At 53.0% G+C, this 21,243-nt stretch overlaps 1 protein-coding gene across 1 annotated transcript in view; it reads right to left on the bottom strand.

Annotated features, from left to right (window-relative positions):
• DSCAM (DS cell adhesion molecule) overlaps nucleotides 1-21,243 on the bottom strand; it is a 433,598-nt gene that overhangs the window by 47,446 nt on the left and 364,909 nt on the right. The window contains exons 21-23 of the mRNA XM_037524927.1: nucleotides 4,282-4,435; nucleotides 1,673-1,790; nucleotides 43-206 (exon numbers count right to left, since the gene is read on the bottom strand). Of these exons, the coding sequence (XP_037380824.1) occupies nucleotides 43-206; nucleotides 1,673-1,790; nucleotides 4,282-4,435 (436 nt within the window). The remainder of the gene's footprint in view (nucleotides 1-42; nucleotides 207-1,672; nucleotides 1,791-4,281; nucleotides 4,436-21,243) is intronic.

The following is a 21,243-nucleotide window of genomic DNA, read 5'->3' as shown; positions in this document are numbered from 1 at the left end:
CACACACTACTGATAGGAAGACCCCCCGGCCCTGCTCAGTACCTTGGACTTGTAAATTCAGGATGATCTCGTCGGACCCCCAGTTGTTGTTGGCGATGCAGCTGTAGTAGCCCGAGTCCTCCGCCTTCACCGTGCGGATGACGAAGCTGCCGTTGCTGAAGATGCTCCTCCGCCCATCAATCGTCACGAGGCTGGGTGTCCCGTTACTGCCTCACAGGAAAAAAAGGGCACAGATTAAAGAAATTACAACCCACATTGGCTGAGGTTGGAGAGAAGCGTGAAGACCCGGACGCCGACAGCACATCGAGGCGTGTGTCGAGTGAGAAGTAGGCCTGGGGGGGGCGGAGACCCCCCCACAACCAGTTTGGTTCTTTGTGAACATTGAGATGCTGGATTCTGGCTCCTGTGAGCGGCTTCTCCATGGTGGGAGCCCGTCACAGCCCGGGGGCCCTGCCCCATCCTCCTTATGGCGCCTCTGGGAACTCCTTCCGTGGGCAGAAGTGCCATTTTGACCATTTTGTATTTGGGCCAACTGTGGTCCTTTAGAGACCCACCTAAAGTCACAGTCGGCCGTGATGGGGACATCAAGCCTGACCTGTGGCATCTCGGGAGGGAGATGAGTTGCCCCCCGCTGTAAACAGAGATTCCCATCTGTCACCACAACCGTCGCACTGGGGGACGGTCCATCACTGGGGTCATGCCCGCATCGGGCCAGACACCAGCTTGACCTCGGCAGCTCATCCTTCTCCTCTAGACAATACAGCTTTGTGGAAGACGGGCAGAGAGGCGGGGACACCAAAACTATCATTTCAATGGTGTATGTCTTTTAAGTGCTTTTGTTTGAAAAATAGGGATTCTCCTGGATCTGATACATCAAATCCATGTGCTCACTGGCAGAGTCTCAACTCTTTGTTCATAGACTAATCTCTCTCTCTGAATAGAGATAAAACACTTTCAAAAAGTTCCACGGACAGAATACAACCCGCCCACTCTCTCCTTTCTCTCTTTGCTGCTGTGATTTTTTCTTTAAAGATTCATCTATTTATTTATACAAGAACTGGGGCACAGGCCAGAGGCGCGGGAAGAGACTGAGTGGGGGACAGAACAGGCAGACTAACGAAATACACTGCTGAGGGGAGCAGCAGGCGAGACAGGAGAGGTCTGCCCGCCATAAGGGACTCTCGCCAGCCGGCTGGGATCGAACCCACGCTGCAGAGGCTACAGCACTTCATAGCGCTGAGCCCAACTGCCTGCGCCACCAGGGGAGGCCCTTCGCTGCTGTGATTTTAATCACAACGGCTGAGTATGGAAACCAGATCATCTACCGGTCAAGCCCTAAGGAACTCCAATTTTTCATTTATTTCCCCCAGCACTTGAGTTGGGGGAGCTGGTCTCTCATCTGAGAAGGAGAAGACCCAACGCCTCAGTCTCACACAACCCAGGGACCGTTCACGTGGGGACCATGCCACGGCGATGGTGTGGCTGGACACTCTTCCTGGCCAGCAAGCTCCTGTGGACTTAAAGGCTCTGAACGACAGCAGATCAGATCTTACTAGCGCGAGGCCCACCCTGACAGAATGCACGCAAGACTGGGCCCCACACCCGACACAAGAGCTTGGGCTCCTGGGGCGTGTTAGGGTTTTGCTGAGGCCCGTGTCAGTTTACTGGTTACCTGTCTTTCATCCACTTCACTGCAGGAGATGGGTCCCCAACAGCCTTGCAAGGCAGGACGATGTCTTTCATCCACGGCGTGGTCACCGTGCCACTGAAGGTCAGGATTCGTGCAGGGGCTGGAGCAGCAGAGAATAAGCCCAATTACTCTACTGATGTCTCATCATGGAGGCCAAGGGACACCTGTGTCCCCCCAAGGAGGAGGCTCAGCACCGCCAGTTGCCGTGGCAGCTGCCCACACTGCTCCAGGGGTAAGGGAGGGGCAGAGGGGCTGTCACTGTAAGACCATGTCGATGGCTGAACCCCCAAACTTTCCTTGACTAGACACGTAGGGCCCACATTAAATATTGGGGCCCTGCTAGGCCAACGGCTCCAGGCTGTGTCTTCTATGAGCGCAGTTGCTTTCCAAAACACTTTATTAAGCAATTTATCTCAACCCCCAAACTGCACATTAAAATACACTTTCAATATCTTTGTGAACAAACAATGACATACGTCAAGTCCTAAACGACAGGAGGAAGTGAAATTGGAGCAACTCCAGCTCTCCATATTGCGCACTTTCTTAACTTTCTCAACTTATATCCCCTTGATCTCGACAGAAATGTCGAGCGCATTTTCAGAGTGGCCCCTTGTGAAGAGGCGCCATCTGCTCGGGACAGTGACTCAGGTGCTTGGACAGGAGCGCGGGTCAGGGCATCTGCTCCTGGCACAGTGCAAAGCAGTGGGCGGGTCCAGCAGAGAGAGAGGGGACAGTCCAGGGAGGACCGATCACCAGGGGCCTCCTTGAAGACCAGCAGCAGAGCAGTGACAGGTGCCAGAGTCACCTTCTTGAGTGAGACGCAAAAGCTGAGAGACACCCCAAGAAGCAAGAACTGCAGAGGTGACACAGTCTGTCTGCCCTGTGCCATCCACCGGGACACAGACAGGAGCCTGCAGGTGGATGTTTCCCCTGTCTGATTCTGGACACATAAAGGTGGGGGGCAGCACTGTGGCCTTGCGCCATGCCCAGCTTGAGGGCTTGAACTTGCAAACAGGGTGTGGGTGCAGACTCCTGAGGAAAGCCGTGGAGTTCCAGAAACCAAGGACTCCTGGAGTCAAGGGCTCCTGTGTTGGCTGTTTTGGGCATTGGGGGCAAAAACAGAGAGGAAGAGGGAGTGCCGGCCAGCTCGGCGGCTCAGAGGCTGGACCTGTCTCGTGTGGCAAACATGCATGCACGTGATATCTACCGCAGATGTTTCCTATTTATTGCCAGAATACTATTTACATCAGCTGCTGCGGGGACCCTCATGGGTGAAGCTGAATTCCGGGACTGCAGGGGCCCTGGAACTCTCCTTCCTCAGGTGGGGGTCCCCCAGACTGCTCCCGCGGTGCCCTCCAACCACAGGTCAGTGTACGCAGGGCAGAGACCCCTCTGAGTCCCGGACATGTCTGATTTTCCATCACGACAATGCAGCTACCCTGACGGGGGGCGTTGGGTTGCTGGCTTTGGTTTAGTTTGTCATTGGTCCCACATCAAACTTTCAGACCGTCCTTCCTATTGACAGGTGAGTCTGTGCAATGAAACCAGAGTGCTGGGTAATGCCAGGGGGCCGAGCTGCCCCACAGCTGCCCACTGTAAGATACGGACTTTGTGTTGGAACCAGAACCAGCACACGGGGGCATATGTGGGGCATATGAAGCCCCACAGGTGAGCGCTCAGGGAGGCTCTCCACGCCTCCATCTTGGGAAGGCTAGTTATCCAGCTCCTTTCCATCCTATCTCATCTTATTTAGTTCTTCAACGTGTAAGTTATAACCCTATTAATTAATTAATCCCAGCACTTATGACTTGGCCTCAGCATTCTGAGGAGCACCAGCTAACCTGCCTTCACCTCCAAGCCTGGCACACCCAGTTCCCATTCCTGGGGCCAGTGTCCCTGTGTGGCCACAGCAACAGCAGGGTCCTGGGCCAAAATTCCAGGATGAAGCCATGGACCCAATGGTCCCGCTCTCACCCCACCCAGGCACGAGGGCCCCTGGGGTCTCTGCTGTAGATGCAGCCACCACCCCAGCCCTGCTGGGCCATGGTGGGTCAGGAGTCTATGAACAGCATCGCAGGTGATTCTGGAAAACTCTACTCCACCTGCCACCTGGACAGCCCCCGACCCCCGTCCCTGGTTCTGCCTCTAGCTCCGCTGTCTGTGTCCCTCCCGCCTGGGTCAGCCTCCGCGGGCCCAGGGCCTGGCTCCCGCCCCCACCCAGGCAGCAGCCTCCTCTCGACCCTGACTCTGAACTTTGGTCTCTGCTCCCCGGACAGATTCGCCATCCTGCCAGCCTGGGCCTCTGCTCCACTCTCAGGCATTCCTAGCTCAGACCCTTTCAAAAACTCTTCAAGATCAACCCCAGCGCTGGGTGAGCCCCACTTGAGCACAAGAAGTCGATCACTTTGGGAAAACTACTCTGCGTGGCTGGGCCACGAGACCACACACCGCACCCACCTGGCCCTGGCTGGCCCCTGCCCTGCCTGTCCCATGGCCCCCCACGTAAGTCCCGCCCCGCTCGGTTCCCGGCCATTGGGCTCGGAGGGGGCTCGGAGGGGGCTCCAGTGGGCGCGGGGGAGGGGCCAGCACACCTTTCGCCAGCGGCTCCACCGTGATGATTTCGCTGCTGTTGCCTCTCCCTGCCGAGGTCACGGCCACCACCCAGACGCTGTACTGACGATTCCGACTCAGGTTAGGAATTCTGTAGGAAAATGAGTCAGGAGAGGCTTCAAACTCGCTGATCACCTGTGAGAGGAGACATAAATGTTCCCACATTCAAGGAGGCAAACGGCACAGGTGGTCGTCCTCGCGGCGCGGCGTGGACACACCCTCTTTGTGGAGCCCGGGTCTCCCCTGCGCTGGAGCCATCGCGACAGCCCCCGGGGAGCCCCTCAGCCTGCTGAGAGGTGGGGGACAGCACCTGCTCCAGCGAGATGGACACATGGCCTGGCCCGCCCTCCCGCCAAGAGCCAGAGAGCCCAGACGCAGCTCAGGACAGAGACGCGCGGGGTGGGACCACGTGGCGCGGCCTGCCATAGCCATCTCACGTTCACTTCACTTTGAGCCGCCCCAGAGGGCGCCCCACTGGAGAGGGCCAACAGGAGACCACGAAAGCAAGGAGCACACATGGCTGGGACCCGACTCCTGCTGAGGATTAGCCGCCCCAACCCTAGGGGTCTCCAGCCCTCTGCGATTGTGCCAAACAAAACCTGTCAGTGGGAAACGCTTGCCCCAGGTGGGATCAGACACACCGGGGATGCCGGCGCTTTCGGGATCTTGGAGCCTCCACCCTTACCCCCTCGGAAGGGTGGCGCGTCCTACTAATGTTCACTGTGCTGACACACAAGGTGCTCAGTAACTGGTCAACCCAGGGAGCTTTCTTGGTACTAGTTCTGGTGGCAGCAGGGATGGCGCCACGTTCTCTGTCCTCAGGATGGCATGGAGTGGAATGTCCCTGGAGGCCACCGTCCACCCCCCAGAGCCGCCAGGCCATGGCATGTAGGCGAACCTGAGACCTCCATGTTTGTGGGGTGAGGAGTGGTTTTCACTCTTTTGAGAGAGTTTCCAGGTCAGGGCGCAGGGGAGGGAGCCCAGGAGGAGACAGCGGCTTCCTAGTGGAAGAGGCAGAGCTGAGGGGTTGCGGGAGAGCTGGGAAGGAGAGGGCCCCGCACAGGAGAACCCCAGAGCATGGCAGCCCCGCTGAAGGGCCACGTCTAGCTGAGTGGATCTGTGCACAATGTGAGGGAGTTAGAGAGGAGCCAGCCAAGAGGACAGGAGGTCCTGTGCTGGCGCTCAGTGACCAGGCGCAGCCCAGAAGCCCTGAAGTGTCACGGGGCATTGGGTCCGGAGCAAAAGGGTCTTTCCTCGGGATGGGGGAGAATTAACCCCAAATTGAACACCACTCCAGACCTGCCTACCAAGTGTGAAAAGCAAGCTCTTATTAACAATTTGATAAAAATCAAATGGGCAATAAACTTATCTGTTATTAAATAACTTTTTTCCTGCTTCCCAGAACAAAGTTCAAGAATTTTTATAGGAATCACAATATCTAGTATCCGGCAAGCTAAAATCACAAAGTTTGGGATCCAATAGAAATGTTTCCAGATGCAAACAACGCAAATACTCATTGACCGATAAATTATCAGACATGTGCTGGGTCCTCACATGGAGTACTAGTTAACAATGGACGGACCAAGGACTAATACATGCTTGAAAACTTGGATGAATTTTGAAAACACAGTAAGTGAAAGAGGCCGGTCACAGAGACGATGTATACAAGATTCTTTTTATATGAAATGGCCAGAAAAGGTGACTCCATAGAGACAGAAAGGGGGGGTAGTCGTTGCCAGGGATGGGGAGAGACTGTTAGGTACAGGGTTTCTTTGGGGGTGATGAGATTTCTAAGGCTGGGTCGTGGTGGGGCTGCCTAACTCTGTGAATGCACTAAAAGCCCCTACAGAGCACACCTACAAACGTGAACTTCATGGGATGTGAATTCTGTCTTTAAAAACTGTCATAAATCTTCTAGGAATGTAAAGAAGCAGGGAAACATGACACATGAAGACAGTATACTCAGTTCATTAAGATTTACCCATCACTGAGACATATATTAGACTTGGGACAAGGGTACTGAGCAGTTGTTATAATTTTATTATAGCTGTATTATAACTGTAGGTGTGGAAACATCTAAGTAGCTACATGAATGATATTAAAAGACCTAAGTCAAACTTGAGATGACATTGCAATGTGTGAAATGAAAAATGCACTGCATTTGATCATAACAGGCTGGATACTGCATAAAACAGTGAACTTGGGAGCATATTAGCAGATGAGAACAGGGAGAGGTGGGCATGAAGCAGCCAGAGCGCGAGTGAGCAGCAGGCAACACCCAGCAGTGGAACACGTGCATGGCGTTGGGAAAGAAAGGGGGAACAGGACAGAAAGAAAATAAATGCTTGAAGAAATCGTGGCTGAACATTCTCTAAATTTGATGACAACTATAAATCCACAGAGCTAAGAATCTCAGTGAACCCCAGCCACAAAAACATGAAGAGACTACATTAAGCCACACGGTGATCAAATTGTTCAAAACCAGTAATGGGAACTCTTAATGGCAGCTGGAGAAAGGTCATGCCCTCTGGGCAGGAACAAAGGCAAGGATGTCAGCAGATGCTTGTCAAAACACCCCAAGCGCTGAATTCTCAATATCACCCCCCACCTCCAAATTCATGTGCTGCAGCCTAATCCCCAGCGAGATGGTATTAGGAGGTCATGGGATTGTGCCCTCATACATGAGGCCCGAGATAGCTCGCCAGTCCCTTTCCAGCATGTGGAGATGTGAGAGTCTACAAGGCAAAGAAGATCCGCTGTAGCAGAACAGATGGCTCCGTGATCGTGGACTTGTCAGCTCCAGAATGGGAGGAGCCAGCCTCCCTGGCTATGAGCACCTGCTCTATGGTGCCTTTGTTAGAGTGGCCTGAGCTGGTGAAGACACCATGTCAAAGGACAGAGGACCTACATTCTTGAAGTACTGAAAGCAAAAAGGAAACCTAACATTCCATATTCAACAAACATTTCAAAATCAAAGAGAAATAAGGACTTTTCCAAACATATAACAAGCTGAAAGTCTCAATCATCAACAGGCACACAATACAAGAAATGGTCAAGGAAATCCTCTGGCAGAAGAAGCATGGCACCAGATAGAAAATAGGAATGTATTCATTAGAATGTGCCAGAGATTTCAGCTATGTAGATACCTATACATGTTTTTTTTCCTATTATTTAAATCTCATTAAAAGGCAATTAACAGATAACATGTATTGTAGGGTTTCTAATGTACGTAAAAGTAAAATTTATGGCAGCATTTGCACAAAGGTTGACAAGGGAGGAAATGGAAGTATGCTATTGTCAAGTTCTTACACCATATATGAAGTGTATAATGTCACTGGTGTGTAAAATGCAGTAGGTTAGAGGTATATGCTATTAATCTTTAAAAAAATCACTGAAATTACAGAGTAGAAAAATTAATGGAATTATAAACAATGCTGAATGGGTCCAAATAAGGCAGAAAAAGAACAAAACGGAAACAAATAGGACAATAAAAATAACAAGTGGCAAGATTATAGATTTAAACGTCAATATATTGATAGTTAAGTGGTAAAAATGGTCTAAAATCCTAATTAAAGGGAGAGATTTAGATATAGCTCTAAACTTAGATACATCTCAGCCTGGATATAGAAGGAACACCTCACTATATGTTCCCTACATTAGAGAATGGGTGGTCTCCTCCTTATCTGTGGAGGATTCACTCCAAGCCTCCCAGTGGAGGATTGGATTTAGTACTCTAAATACGCCATGTTTATTCCTATAAATACATACCTACACCAAGGTTTAATTTATAAATTAGGCCCAGTAAGAGATTCACAACAATAGCTAAAGACAAAAAAAAAAATAGAGCTGTAATAAAAGCAGCATGAAGGTGGCCTCTCTCTCAAAATCTCACTTTTAGACATTGGTTCATTTGGGGTTAATTGAAACCTCAGAGGATGAAACTGAGGATTTTGAGGGGAAGGGGCGGGAGCACAACCATATTAAAACATAAACAAGTTAAAAATTAAAGGATAGAAAAGACATCCCGTGTCAACATTAGTCAAAAGAAAGCTGGAGTGGTTATGTAAATATCAGACAAAGATTTAGAAGCAAAGAATATTCCCAGTGATAAAAAAAGGCAATTCCATAATTACAGAGGGATCAGTTCAACAAAAGGCCATAACAATCCTAAACACACATGCACTTCACCACAAAATTTCAAATTATGTGAAGCAAAACTGATAGAACTTCCAGAAGATTAGACCAAGACAAGTCACAACTGTCCCTCAAAGACGCCGCATGAGCTAGGTAGGCCGATGGCAGGTCCACTTACAGAGGAGGAATTCACGACCGAAGGCCTGCGCCCCACCCCACCCCATGATTCCTACACCGAGGTCCTAATCCCTAGTGGGATGGGGCCTTTGAAGGAGAATTAGGATTAGATTCATCCATGAGGTTGAGACCTTCGCTAGAGAATTAATGTCTTTATAAAGGAGAGAAAGATCCCAAGAGATCTCTCTCTCTCTAGGTGAGCACACGGCACGAAGGGGCCACTGTGAAGCAGCAGAAACTGCCACAACCCTACCCTCCTGGACTCCAGGATGGAGAAAAATAAATATCTGCTGTTTAAGCTGCCAAGGCTGTGGCATTTGTTACAGTGGCATGAGCTGACTGATACGGAACTTATTTCTGAGGAGTGGGGTGCTGTGTAACCGATACCTCACCACGTGCGTAGAGGCTGGAAGGCTTTGGGGTGCTTTTAGAAGAAGCCACTGTCACATGGAGGAACAGCTGAAGGGGATCCTGGTGAGATCTCAGGGGAGAGCCCCCATCTTGGAGACTTCGAGGTAATCAACAGAAGGCTGGAGATACTCGGATGGAGGACCCCTCCGGGGGCATGAGGAGAAGGCCGATGGGCGGTGAGAAACGGCCCTCCTTGCAAAAACGCAGTGGAGAACTTGACTGAATTACATGCTTGTTCTCACTGGGTTGTGTGGAAGGTAGAAGGTGAAGGAGATGAAACTGGGTATCTGGCAGAGGAGATGTCTCAGGAGAGTGTGGGTTTTATAGTAAAATGCAAGAAGAAAGGAATGAATAAGAAGGAATATGAAGGAAAGAGGCGCTACATAGGGAGCATTCTCCGCCTCCCCACTCTGCAAAACATGAGAAGGTGTGTTTGGGTGGGAAAGAGGTGTAGGGTGTGTCCCCCACCCCCTTGAGAAGGCGAGACGGGGTGTGAGCGATGCACCTAGTCAGTCACCTGGGCAGGAAGCTGCCAGATGGCCCCAAAGGGGACTGAGACGGACAGAGTGAAGGGGGAGCCTGGACTTAGGTCGCAGAGGACAGGCTGTCTAGCTAATGGCTCCGGACCTGTGTTCTCCCAGACAAGGAAGCATGGCGCTGAGGATATTCAGGTCGCTGGGAGCCACACACTGGTTTCCACAGCTTCCACCTGAGGCCTTGAGGCGGGGCCTTCTGGAGCTGTGGAGCATGACCCCGTCTGGCAGAGCCCTGGGTTCACAGACTAGCCCCTGTGCAGCAGACTAGTGGACAGAGAGCCCCCGTGGGCAGCACCCCACGAAGCAGTAGAAGTGACATCACTGATGGATCTGGGGGGCAGAACATTGCATCAAGGAAGGGTATTTTTTGCACCTTCAGACCTAGTCATGTTTGGGGTGCTAAGATTTGTATTTAAGAGGGACTCATCACCCCTTTTTCCTTCCTATTTCTCCATTTTGGAATGGGAATGTTTACCCTTCGCGTTTTCCACAAGGGTATTCTGGAAGCACATAATCTGTCTGGTTTCACAGCTCGGGATAGATCAGGCCTCTAGCTCCACCCGGATCTGATTCCGATGTTATTACAAAGGGGCTTTGGGCTGCGGAGGTCAGGGCTGATGCTGCAATGAAAGAAGGTTTATGAGCCCGCCGGGGTAGCGGATGCATCTTGCATGCGAGAAGGACCGGAAATCGGGGCATCCAGGGGGCAGCAAGCAATGGGTAGAATGTTTGTGCCCCTCTGTAGTCGTCTGTCACAGCCCTGATCTCCCAGTGGGAGGGCGCCTCTGGGAGGTGGCTGGGTCCTTCATACCAGTGAGATTAGTGTCCTTGGGGGGATGAAGAGACCAGAGCGCGCGCTCTCTCCCGCTCTCTCTCTGTCTCTGTGTCTCCCTCACACACAAAGATACAAAACAAACAAACAAAACCAGAAAGTGGACGCTCATCTGACACTGATTGTGCCGCATCTGGTCTTGGACGCTCCAGCCTCCAGAGCTGACCTTCGCCCGGCCTCAGAGAGCATATATCTCTGTGAAGCTGCGCAGGGCGGGGCGCTGAGGGGCAGCGGGCACCTCCCACTGGGGCCGGGATACCAGGCAGGGGCGACCTGGTGTTCAGACAGGCTTGGACCGTGTGTTCCCGGCGCCAAGCTCAGTGCCATTTCCTCACCGTCCCTGCTGCCGATCATGCGCAGACACCAGGAAGGTGACACCTGCACCCCCTCGCACTCTAAGGAGCTCGCGCAGATGAGCAGGCACAGGATGCTATACCACCCCTCTTCCCGAGCACTGTGCTCCCCAACAAGATAATGCCAGAGAACTTCCCACTGTCTAACACCCAACTTCGAGGTGCACAGTGTTGGGTGACAGACAGGAGGCTGCAGGCCCCGGCATGGCCCAGGCATCTCCTCCTCGGGGGGCAAGTGCAGGCGTGACAGTGTCGAGGTCTCCCCCCGCCCCACACTGGCCGTGCTGTCTTCAGAAAATCAGGGGAAAATGAATCCTCCCAAAGATGGGAGGGAATGTGGCTTGCTTCCTGGCGAGAAGAGGACACAATCCCAAGACTGTGTGAGCTGGTGTTCTGGAATGTTCCAAGGCTGCACTGCTGCCAAACTACTCTTCCAAAGCTTCATGATGGGCAAACTGTAACAACTGCCAGTGTTGGATAGGGAGCACCCGCAGAGCCTTCAAAGGTGTTTGCAAAACAAGGATTTTCTGTGCAGAGCACATGACTTTCAGTTAAAACTCACTGAGGATCCTGTGTCCCAGGCATGGTTGTCCTTGGTCACCTCCAAGATACGCATCTCACTTACTTTTCCCCTGCAGCACGAGGCATGGCTGACATCAGCGACGTGCACACGTGGTTCTGATGCAACACTGTGAGTTTCGCCGCTTACAGGGACGAGGAATCAAATGCGGAAGTGAAAATGGTTCATTCATAGAAACGTCCCTTCTGGAATGCCGTTCGTGACGGAGCGTGATGGAAAACACAGGCGAGCCGTTCAGGCATCCGGCCGGTGCCCGGGGAGGCTGCGGGCACCGCCACTGCTGCCCTCTGGCACCACGTGTGGCTGAGGAAGGCACTAACTGCTGAGGAAGGCACCACTTTTCTGGTCTGGCAGCAGGGCAGGCAGAAAAGCAGCTGACTGAGGATTTAGAGCCAGTGAGTTGACTTGTTTTCTTGTGGTTTGTGTGACTGGCGATTAGCCACAACCATCTCTGTTCTCATGGGGCGTCAGCACCCGGTAGCGGCCAGGATACCCTGTGATGCCCGTACGCTCTTCCCTAACGAGAGCATGGGGGCTGGCTCCCACCATCCGTCTCCACTCCATCGCTGGCCCCTAAGAGGCTGAGTTAGGAACAGGCATTTTTGTGGATTCTGGGACCATCCGTGTGCTGACCCATCTTGGGAGGACGGCAGCTCTGAGGCCCAAGGAAGCCCCTGGGAGAGCCCGGAGGCTGGAAGGACCTGGGTGAGTCACCTGAGGAGGGCACAGCGGAGCCCACAGAGGAAAAGGCCACCCCGCGCACGGCAGGAGGGGGCGTGGGGCTGCTGCACAGCTGTGGGGTCAGGGCGCTCACACGGGGTGGGTGGGGAGAGCGAGATGGGTCGTGGTCAGGAGGCCCCTGTGGAGGGGTGATCTCAAGTCACAGAATGATTGGAAACAGCATCACTGATCTACAGACGGTGCATCATTCCGCCACGTTGTCACTTTCAAAAGGCGGCCACAGGTGAGGAAAAAAGAACTAAATGGGGGAAAAAATAACCAAAATATCCTTCAGGGTAGTGAAGCAAGTCTATTTGTTTCAATCCTACATGCCCAGTAACATGCGTGTTCTGAGAAAGAGGAACGCTGGATGCCGCTTCCCTGTGAAACGCCCTCCTCCGTGTTTCCGCGGGAGCTGTGGTAGCACCAGTTATACTGACATGGAATCAACGGTCCCTGACTGGGTGGCAGGCTCTCCCACAGGCGGCAGGGCGTGCTTCGCTTGCTCATCTCTACATGCGTTTCATTAGGCGAGGCTTCCCTCCCAATGCTGAGAATATTCCATGACAAGGGATCGATGCTACTTACAGCTTTCTCCTGACAATTTAGTAGGCTGGTGCAGCAAAGACTTCAAAGCATGAAATTATTGTGGGGAGAAAAGAAAGGACCAAATCAGAAGTTCCATCTGGAGAGCAACAAGATGGGAAACCGCTGCATAAGGGAAAAACAGACTCTAAATGAAGTTTCTTAGGGGTTAATGACTTAAATATGACAAACTGTACGGAAGCTACTTTTCTCAATATTTTTCAATATATAAATACCTAGAGAGTTAATTTTCTCCCGGTAGATCATAAGTTCTCTAGCATCATCGTCTTCAGAGTTAAGAAGCGAAACTGGCCATTCTGGAAGACTGTCCCACACACGAATTCATCTTGCATGCGTCCCTGGAATTGGGCTAAACATTTGCATTAAGGGGAGACTCAGGAGTTACTTCGTGACCCTTGGAAAGACCGAAACAATCGGCATTAAGACAGTGCTGGTGCCGGGCGTGAGATCCTGAAGGTCCTCGAAGGGGGTTCCACCCTCCACAGCTCGTCATTATTCCTGGTCTGGCCGGCTGGAGGGGTGGACGGGACATTTAGGAACTGGGGTTGCCCATTAGTCTGTGCCTCTCGTAAATCCCTGTCTGCATCACTTACAAGGGTTTAAACACGATTCTATCAGAATTCAGAGTTAACAACATTTATTATTGAGTTGCCCTTAACTGGAGTGGCTTTAATTGGTCACCAAGTTATTTCTTTCTCCGTCCATCACGAGAACGGGAAGTGTGGAGTTCTCTGTCCAGCTGGTGTCACGTCACAGAGAAGACCCACGTGTTCTTGAGGGAAGACTTGGGGGTTCTGCTGAGACATATGCTGAGAATATAAACTTTGCATTTCTTATTTTAAATAATCGCTTTATATGATTTTAATACTGGAAGTTATCTGAACTAATTTAAAAATATGGTGTTTGATGTAAAAATCAGCATCATTTCAATCTACTGAGCTGTCGGACCAGATGCCCCTACAGACGCCATCTTGCTGGATTTCCCCTGGAGGGGGCTTGGGTGCTGCGTGCTGAGTGGGGGCGGCTGAGGGACAGGACTCTGGGGCCTCACATAATTGTGCTGGCCTGTGGAGCTATCCTCGGGCTTGGGGTGGGGAAATTGACGCTAAAACTCTTAGTGCCTGTTCAGGGTAACAGCACCTCAGTAGCTGGCCTGGTCTGAATTCACAGGCCTGCATTGAGCTTATCTCCAGTATGTGGCTTAAAAAGCAAATTCCAGGCCCCAGGGAACAAGAAGTGCTCATGGCTGGGTAAATGGAGGTTGAATTAAAAGGAGGCTGGCAGGGCTGCGATAAATGCCTGCTAATAACTAGAAGCAGAGTCCTTTGAACTCCCTTTTTAAAACCATCCTGTTGTAGTTGAAGACACAGAATATTAATATTTGCAAAATGCTCAGGAAATAAACCAAAACTTGACATATTTAAGTAAAAAAATACTTGAGCCAGTGTTTTTTATAAGACTTGGGACATGTCTGCCCCCTCCACTTGTACCAGGAGAGGAACATACAGGTAATGGTCTGAAGGTGGTGACACCCAAGCCAGGCAGCTCCTGCAGGCTCTGTGCCCCCGGCTGTTGCCTGAGGTCGAGGGCAGGGGGATGGGTTTCTGAAGACCTGGACCCTGTGCCCGCCAAGCCTGGGAAGGCTGCTGGGTCACCGCGCCTGCTTCGTTGTGACCCAAAATATTAACAAGGATGTAAAGTGATGGCACTTTTAGGAAAAAAAAATGAGAAAGGATAGATACTAAAAAAAATAAAAAGACAAAGAAAAGCCCTGGACAGTGTCCTCCAGGCCTGCCTCCATTCTAGAATTATCCTTGCCTTGCCTTACCGGGGTAATAATTTTGCTTCCATAGCTCAGATATTTTTTTTTAACCAGCCATATGATAACATGAACCATAATGAGCTACTTAAAATGCTCCGTAGTCATTTCTATGGAACTGGATGCTTTTCCAATAGTGGCTGAATTCATTGCCAAATCCCGCACTGATTTCAGTCAACAGTGAACATGTGAAGCCCTGTCGTCTTCCCTTCACCTGCGCCATATCTGTCCTCGTTTGCACATCCTTTGTGGTCCTTCTCTCTAGTGCCCTTTGGGGTACGGTCCTGCACCTTCTCCCTGGTGCTTCCTGCACGGACGGGACTTCCCAAGGGCTCTCCCCCGCTTCTCCCCTTTTATCCCTGGGGATTCCAGGAGGGACAATGCAGAATTGAGACCCCCAGTCACTTACTGGAACACGCTGGGAAAATGCCTGTTGTATGAATTCAGTGATGACCTAGAAATCATTTGAATTCAATAGGAAAAAACGTGTCGAGAATGATGACGGAGTTGCAGGCTGCTCAGATCAAATTAGTCAGCGTGCCTGATGGGTATAAAAAGCATTCCACTTTAAAAAATTTCAATTAACTTTTTAATGAAAAACTAATTCTATCAAAGAAATACGGAGCTTTAAGAAGCTTTCATGTCTAATTATTAACAAGCAGTTAAAAAAAAGCCTGGATGCTCTGATTTTGCAGATAGCATGTTCACAGCAGTGACTTAGAAAACCTCCCCCAGAGCAGAATAAACAAAACGGAGAGTTCTTTAATTACAGGGTGACAACGCTTCCAGAGCACACAGGCTCTGCCTGGTGGCAGAGAAGTGGCCGGGATTACACCAAGAATAAACTGTTTGCCGGATCAGTGTAGATTTGCCTGTTTTTAAAATTCTGTGTTTAAATGCAATTTGATCTAATTTCTGTTTTAGCTGATGATTTCCATCTCCAAGATAAGTTAAGATGGCACAGAGCATGTCCTGAGGGAACAGGCAGGGCTGGCCAGCGGGGCGAAGCCAAGCTCCATATTTCTGCCAGGGGCCGGGGGCTTCTCTGCGCTTGACTGAGATCACCTGAGCGGCTCTTCATGACTCATCACGGCTTTGAAAAGGGGCTGCCAAACACTGGGTGTTTGATTTTTTTGGTCTCCTCAATCTAAAGGTTATTGTTATAATGTTTAGCAAGTGACTGGAAGTTGATGTCCAAGAAAGGCATGAAACTACTACGCGCTGGTTACTGCTCAGGATTGGGGTGCTGGCCCCCAACAGAACTGGCGTGACAGGGACCTCACATTCCCAGTGTCTTTCTAGCTCCTTCACCTCCGTGTGCTACGATTTTGCTCGCCCTCCCCGGCGTCCTGCTGTCTGCCACGCAGCGATCGCGCTGTTGGCGTTTTATCAATTTAACGAGACCGCTGCCATCGAGCCAACAGAATCCGCACAGAACTAGCTCAGCGTCACATAATGTCTCACATATAAGCAAGAAATAAGTGAGAGGGGCCATTCCTAGCAATAAAAATAATGCAAACATAGACCACGGCGTTGGGAAAGTCGGCATCTTCATTGCCCCACTTGGAAAAGCTCTGAAGCCAACGCGTTTCATTACTAGAACTGCACGTTCACGTCAGTCCAAGCAGACAAGGTGAGATGCTTCACAGCTGGGGTCTTTCAAAGGCCCTAAAAGCGAGCTGGTCAAAGGGCATTTTATCCTGAGGGTCCCAGCAGGGACCCGCCTGGAGAAGCAGGGACCAGCCTGAGGAAGTCCCAGCACCCGGCAGACTGAACGAAAGCATCGCGGAGCGAAGATGTCCGCTTGCAGCAACTTCCCTGCCAAACTGGGCGGGCGATCTTGTGGGAATGGACTTCCAAAGGCGTTTTGGGGCTTATTTCTGCGTATGCCAGTGGAACAAATGTCTCTCTTCCTCTTTTCTCCATAAAGTTTAAGATTGGGCTCAGGATTTTAAAGCTTTCTCCCAACTGCCCAGCACACGTCACCCGTGGTTTGGCCCACACAGGGGCTGGGCAGTTTCACTCGATGCCCACGAAGTTGGGTGATGGCTGAAGACGATCACATAGTCCACAGGAGGCTGAGCAGTTACCGGTGGTTCTTTGAGGGCAGGGTGCAGGGGAGGGCGGCCACTGTGAGGACCGGGTTATAAAGGATGGCGTGGGGCTCCCCCTTCTCCCAAGTCAGAGAATAACAAGTAGCTGCACGAAAAACTTAAAGACGAACCACCTTCCATCAGACCTGGCCCTGGAATACTGAAGGACTTCCAAGGAAGCTTCTAGAATGTCCTCCCCAGGAACTTTTTATGAGACCCAGCATTGGTTTTCCCATGTCTGGGGAGACTGGATGTAGCTTTGTCTCAGGGACACTTCTCCGGCCTCTCCTTTCCGGCCGCCGGCACTAGGTGACGAGGGGCTGAGCCCCCTGCACGAGGGTGTTCAGGAGCAGGGTGGGCCCTCGCCTGCCCACCACGTGGAGGAGCTCGGCGCTAGTCAGCCGCACGCGTGGCCTGGGGACACGGCTGCCCTCCTGAGATGACTCTGGGCGTCTTTTTGATGCGCAGCTTTGCCGCAGGAAAGAGAGCTGCGCCATTACGAGAGCTGTGGGCGGATTTCCACGCCACGGGATTCCAAGCCGGTCACTGAGACCCAGACTTTCATACCCACCTCCTTCTGGGACAGGAAGAACCCCAAAGCACAGAGCACAACTTCCCTGCCTCATTCAGCAGGGACTTCATCGCACAATTTTGCCTCTATCGGGGGACTCACAGTCCCGATCCATAAAATTTAATTCAACACAACGTTTGCGGAACATCCTCAATTTCAGTATAAATCCGGGTTTTTTTTTCAGGCATAACAGTGGTTTCTAACCAACTGTGATTCCTGCACTGGAACAGCTAACAAGCCTCCAGTGGGACCTCTAACAACGAGAGAATGGGTGTGTGATGGGAGCTGAAGCCCAAGGCAAGGGGAAGCGCCTTCCCCGGTCGGCAGGCTGTCCGGGGCTCCGGCTCAGCCGCTGGGGGGGACAGACCATCTTCAGCTTCTAAGTTGGGGGCCCTGGCCAGACTGCACAGGGACGTTATTAAGACCGACCCTCCCGCACAGTCACCAGGACTCACTGATGGAAGACGGGTCCTTAAATGTGGATCACAGAAGCCATTTAGTAGGTCATGCCGGTCAGAAAGAGCAGGGAAGAGCCGGCAGGACCCAAAATACCAAAGTGCATGGCAGACGGTCAGTGTGAGTTTCGTTTACGAAGCTCTTGTTGGGTATGTGTCCTGGATGTGATCATAAAAGTGCATTTCCTACAGTGAGTCATGAAAAAACTAGTTCAGCAACGAGAGGCTGAAGGATTTAGCACCTAGTGGCGAGGATATATTTAGCAGGCTCCCAAAAATGGTGGCATAAAAATATAGCACTTGAGTTGAGCCTTAAGAATAAGCATTCTCATGTGGGAGGGTGAGAGGAAAAGACAAGGAAGACCCGATACACACACTCACAAACACACACTCACACACACATACACACACTCCCACAAACACTCACATTCACATGTACAAGCTCATATTCCCTCTCACATGCTCCCACACTTGCAGACACACACACATACACATGTACACATATGCACACACTCTCATATTCCCTCTCACACGCTCACAAACACATTCACGCACGCCTACACATACTCACACATACACACTCACTCTCACATACCCCACACGCACTCACACGCGCTCACACGTGCTCACACGGGCGTGGCCTGGCACGATGCTGGGTGGGGAAGGTCAAGACAACATGAGCCAGGGTGGCGCTGGCACTGGAGCGGCACTGGAAATCATCCGGGCCACAGTGAGGATTTGAACACCACCAGAGGGCAGGAGGCAGACGTCACCCAGGAGAGGGCACAACGTGACCCAGAATGTGAAGGGACCATCACCACAGACGGGGCAATGGCTGGACAGCGGGCCCGGGGCGGGGCGCCCCTCCCGGTGACAGGCGGTGGGGATGGCGGGAGAGAAGGGATAACAGAGGTGCCCAGAGAAACTTCCCCGCGGGGTGTCCCTTTGCCAGAGCTGCCTGAGCTGCGACACGCCGTCCCCCCGCAGGAGAGTCTCCCCTGCTCCCAGTCAGGTCTGCGGGCACGCCCAGGACCCACCGCTCCGCCCCTCAGCTGTGCCGTGTCTCCTGCTCGGGCCGCCCTGCAGTGCCCGCTGCCGCCCCACACAGACGGGGGCCTGGTGTCCCCGCCCTCCCGAGGGAGGCCTGCACCCTGGGGCGCTGCTCAGGGCCATCGGTCCCCTGCCTGCCCCGCTCCTGTCCTGGTTCTGTGGGGGAGGGACCCATGAGGCCAGTGAGCGGTGCGGGGGCACTTAGTGCCGATGTCCAGGCCTCTGGAGACGCTTCCTCTGTCCTGAACCCGGGCCCTTCCTGGAGTGACCGAAACCCGCAGCCCCCACAGCTCACGAGCGGGCGTGCGGGAGGGGGGCCCTGGGGCGGGTCGCCGGAGACCAGGCCGCTGCGCTGACTCCCAGACTCGGCCTGTGCGACTCGGCCGGGTCAGGCCGGCTCCGCTTGCCCCGGGGGGTGTCTGCCTGGGTTTGCCGTGCGAGGAAGACATGACTGCGGGTCAGTCTGATAGTGAGCGGAAGGGAGAACACGAGTCAGAGGAGACTTCAAGGTTTCGGGGGACAGAGGACAGTGTGAGATGTCGGGCTCGGCCAGCAGCCGCAGGAGTGGGGAGAAGGAGGCCGTGACCCCGTGGGGAGGCAGAGCGGGTCTCCAGGCAGACGTGGATGCGGAGCTGGGAAGAAAGCCCTGGGTGGTTCTGTAACCGCCCGGGTTACCCACAAAAGCACCAGACGCCGCCTCAGGCGACTGCTGAAGTCAGAGGCTCCGTGACCACGGGGTTCGCAAAGGATACCCAGAAAAGGGGTTCAAGGGAGAGCCTGGGGAATGCCTGCGTTTAAAGACAAGGAGTAGAGAGAACAACAAAGAGAAAGAACGGGAGGGGAAGGAAGCTGGGAGAGCGGGAACGCAGAAGCAGGAGCTGTGCAGCCCAGCGCGACAGTCAGGCCAGCGCGGGTGAGCGGAGCAGCAGGAAGAGGCGTCGGGCTGGCGGGCGGGAGCTCAAGGGAGACGGTCACGGCAGCCGGCGGCGCCGCTGCCCCGCAGCTTGGACCCGAGGCCCCCGGCCAGCTCCGGGCCTCCGGGGTCGGTCGCTCTCTCATGCCCAGCCCGGCAGGGGTTTTACCAGGCGTGTCTGGGGGCAACTCTCCTGCTCCCTTTTTTGGAAAGTTCCCTTCCTTGCTTGCTAGAAGAATCGCTTCAGCGAAAGTGTGGGCCGCACGGTGGAGGGGCGCGCTGCCCCAAGTCTTCTTTGGAGAAGAAGTTCCCGCGACACCCGCAGGCTCCCGCAGCCGCAGCTGCACGGGCAGGAGCCGGTCGGCCCGTCCTCGGACTGGCACAGCGGGCGAGGCTCACGGCGCTGTCTGAGGCCTCCTGCGTTTCTGCTTCACTAAGGAGAAGCTCGTGCAATCCCAGCTCCCGGTCCTGGGCCCTGAGCATGAGCTGGCGCTGGAAAGACGTCTCTGCAGCCACGTGCCACTGAGTATCACAGGAGACACCGTCCTGCCACTGCTTTTCCACAGTAAGAGACCAGGCAGGGAGCCCGCTCAGGGGCTCCTCCCGGGCCCCTCGTCCGTCCTCTCTCAGATTCCCGCGGCTGACAGCAACGTGTGAGTTGCCCACTCAGACCTATTGTATGTCAGGATCAGCAGCCACCGTTCACAGCGCCTGCGAAGGAGGCCCTGGACCGAACGGAATTGGGAATTTGCGTGGCGTCTGCTGGGCAGGCCGGGGTCTGACTGTGCTGCCGGCGCCCTTCATGCGGCCCCAGGATCAGACACACCGTCTGCAGATTAATTCCGCCTCTCATCTGGCCTCGTGCAAGGACTCAAGTCCCTCTGGCTCCTGCTGAGCGGCGTGGAGAGCAGCCGGCCACTGCCCAGGCGGCGGCCGCGGGGTGGGCGGTCAGGGAGCCCCGCGTTTTATCCAGGGCCTTTCACGGGGAAGGGAGAGCAACTGGGGAACCTGAGAAAAGTTTCCTCACAAGGTTAGCCGAAGGGCTCTTAAAAAGAAGACCAACGGCAGCGGAGACTGTGTCCTCATTTATCCTGCCACGTTCCACATTCAACCATGAAATCGTTTCACAGGAAAACCCTGCAGGCAGGAGCCGGGGAGCCGCGGCGGCTGCCCTCTGCTGGCTGAGCCGCCCAGGCCGCCGCCACACGCCCCCGGCGCTGCCCTGCACCCCTTTCCAGTTCTCTGACTTTAGATAACAGCAAGTGAAGATGGGGGAATCCTCCCCCCTGGCAATTTATAGTTTCTTATTAATGCCAGGTGGAAAATGAATCATGGATGGGTTCTCAAGTTTGCAGCTCTGAAATGGATGGGTTCTCTGATCGGCACTTGCAACGGTATTATTTTATTTTAAAAATAGGCCTCCTATGGGGCATCGCTGTAGCTCCTGCTCAATTTTGCTGTCAACTTAAAATTGCTCTGAAAAAATTAAATCTATTAAAAAATAGGCCTTAAATGACATTTGAAATAGATGAATAGCAACGTGCCTCCTGGGGGGGATTAACTCCTCTGGGCTCACCTCCGCGGTGGAGAACGGCTCTGGGCCCGAGCCTCCCTGCAGAAGCCACAGCCGGGGCCACCTCCAGGCCGTGTGACTTTTCTAGGTCTACAGTGGTTTTTTCGACACGGTCAAAAG

Source organism: Talpa occidentalis, unplaced genomic scaffold (genome assembly GCF_014898055.3).
Source record: "Talpa occidentalis isolate TD23 unplaced genomic scaffold, MPIMG_talOcc4v2.1 talOcc4.4, whole genome shotgun sequence".
Lineage (NCBI taxonomy): Eukaryota > Metazoa > Chordata > Mammalia > Eulipotyphla > Talpidae > Talpa > Talpa occidentalis.
This window is presented reverse-complemented; position numbering and strand designations above follow the sequence as displayed.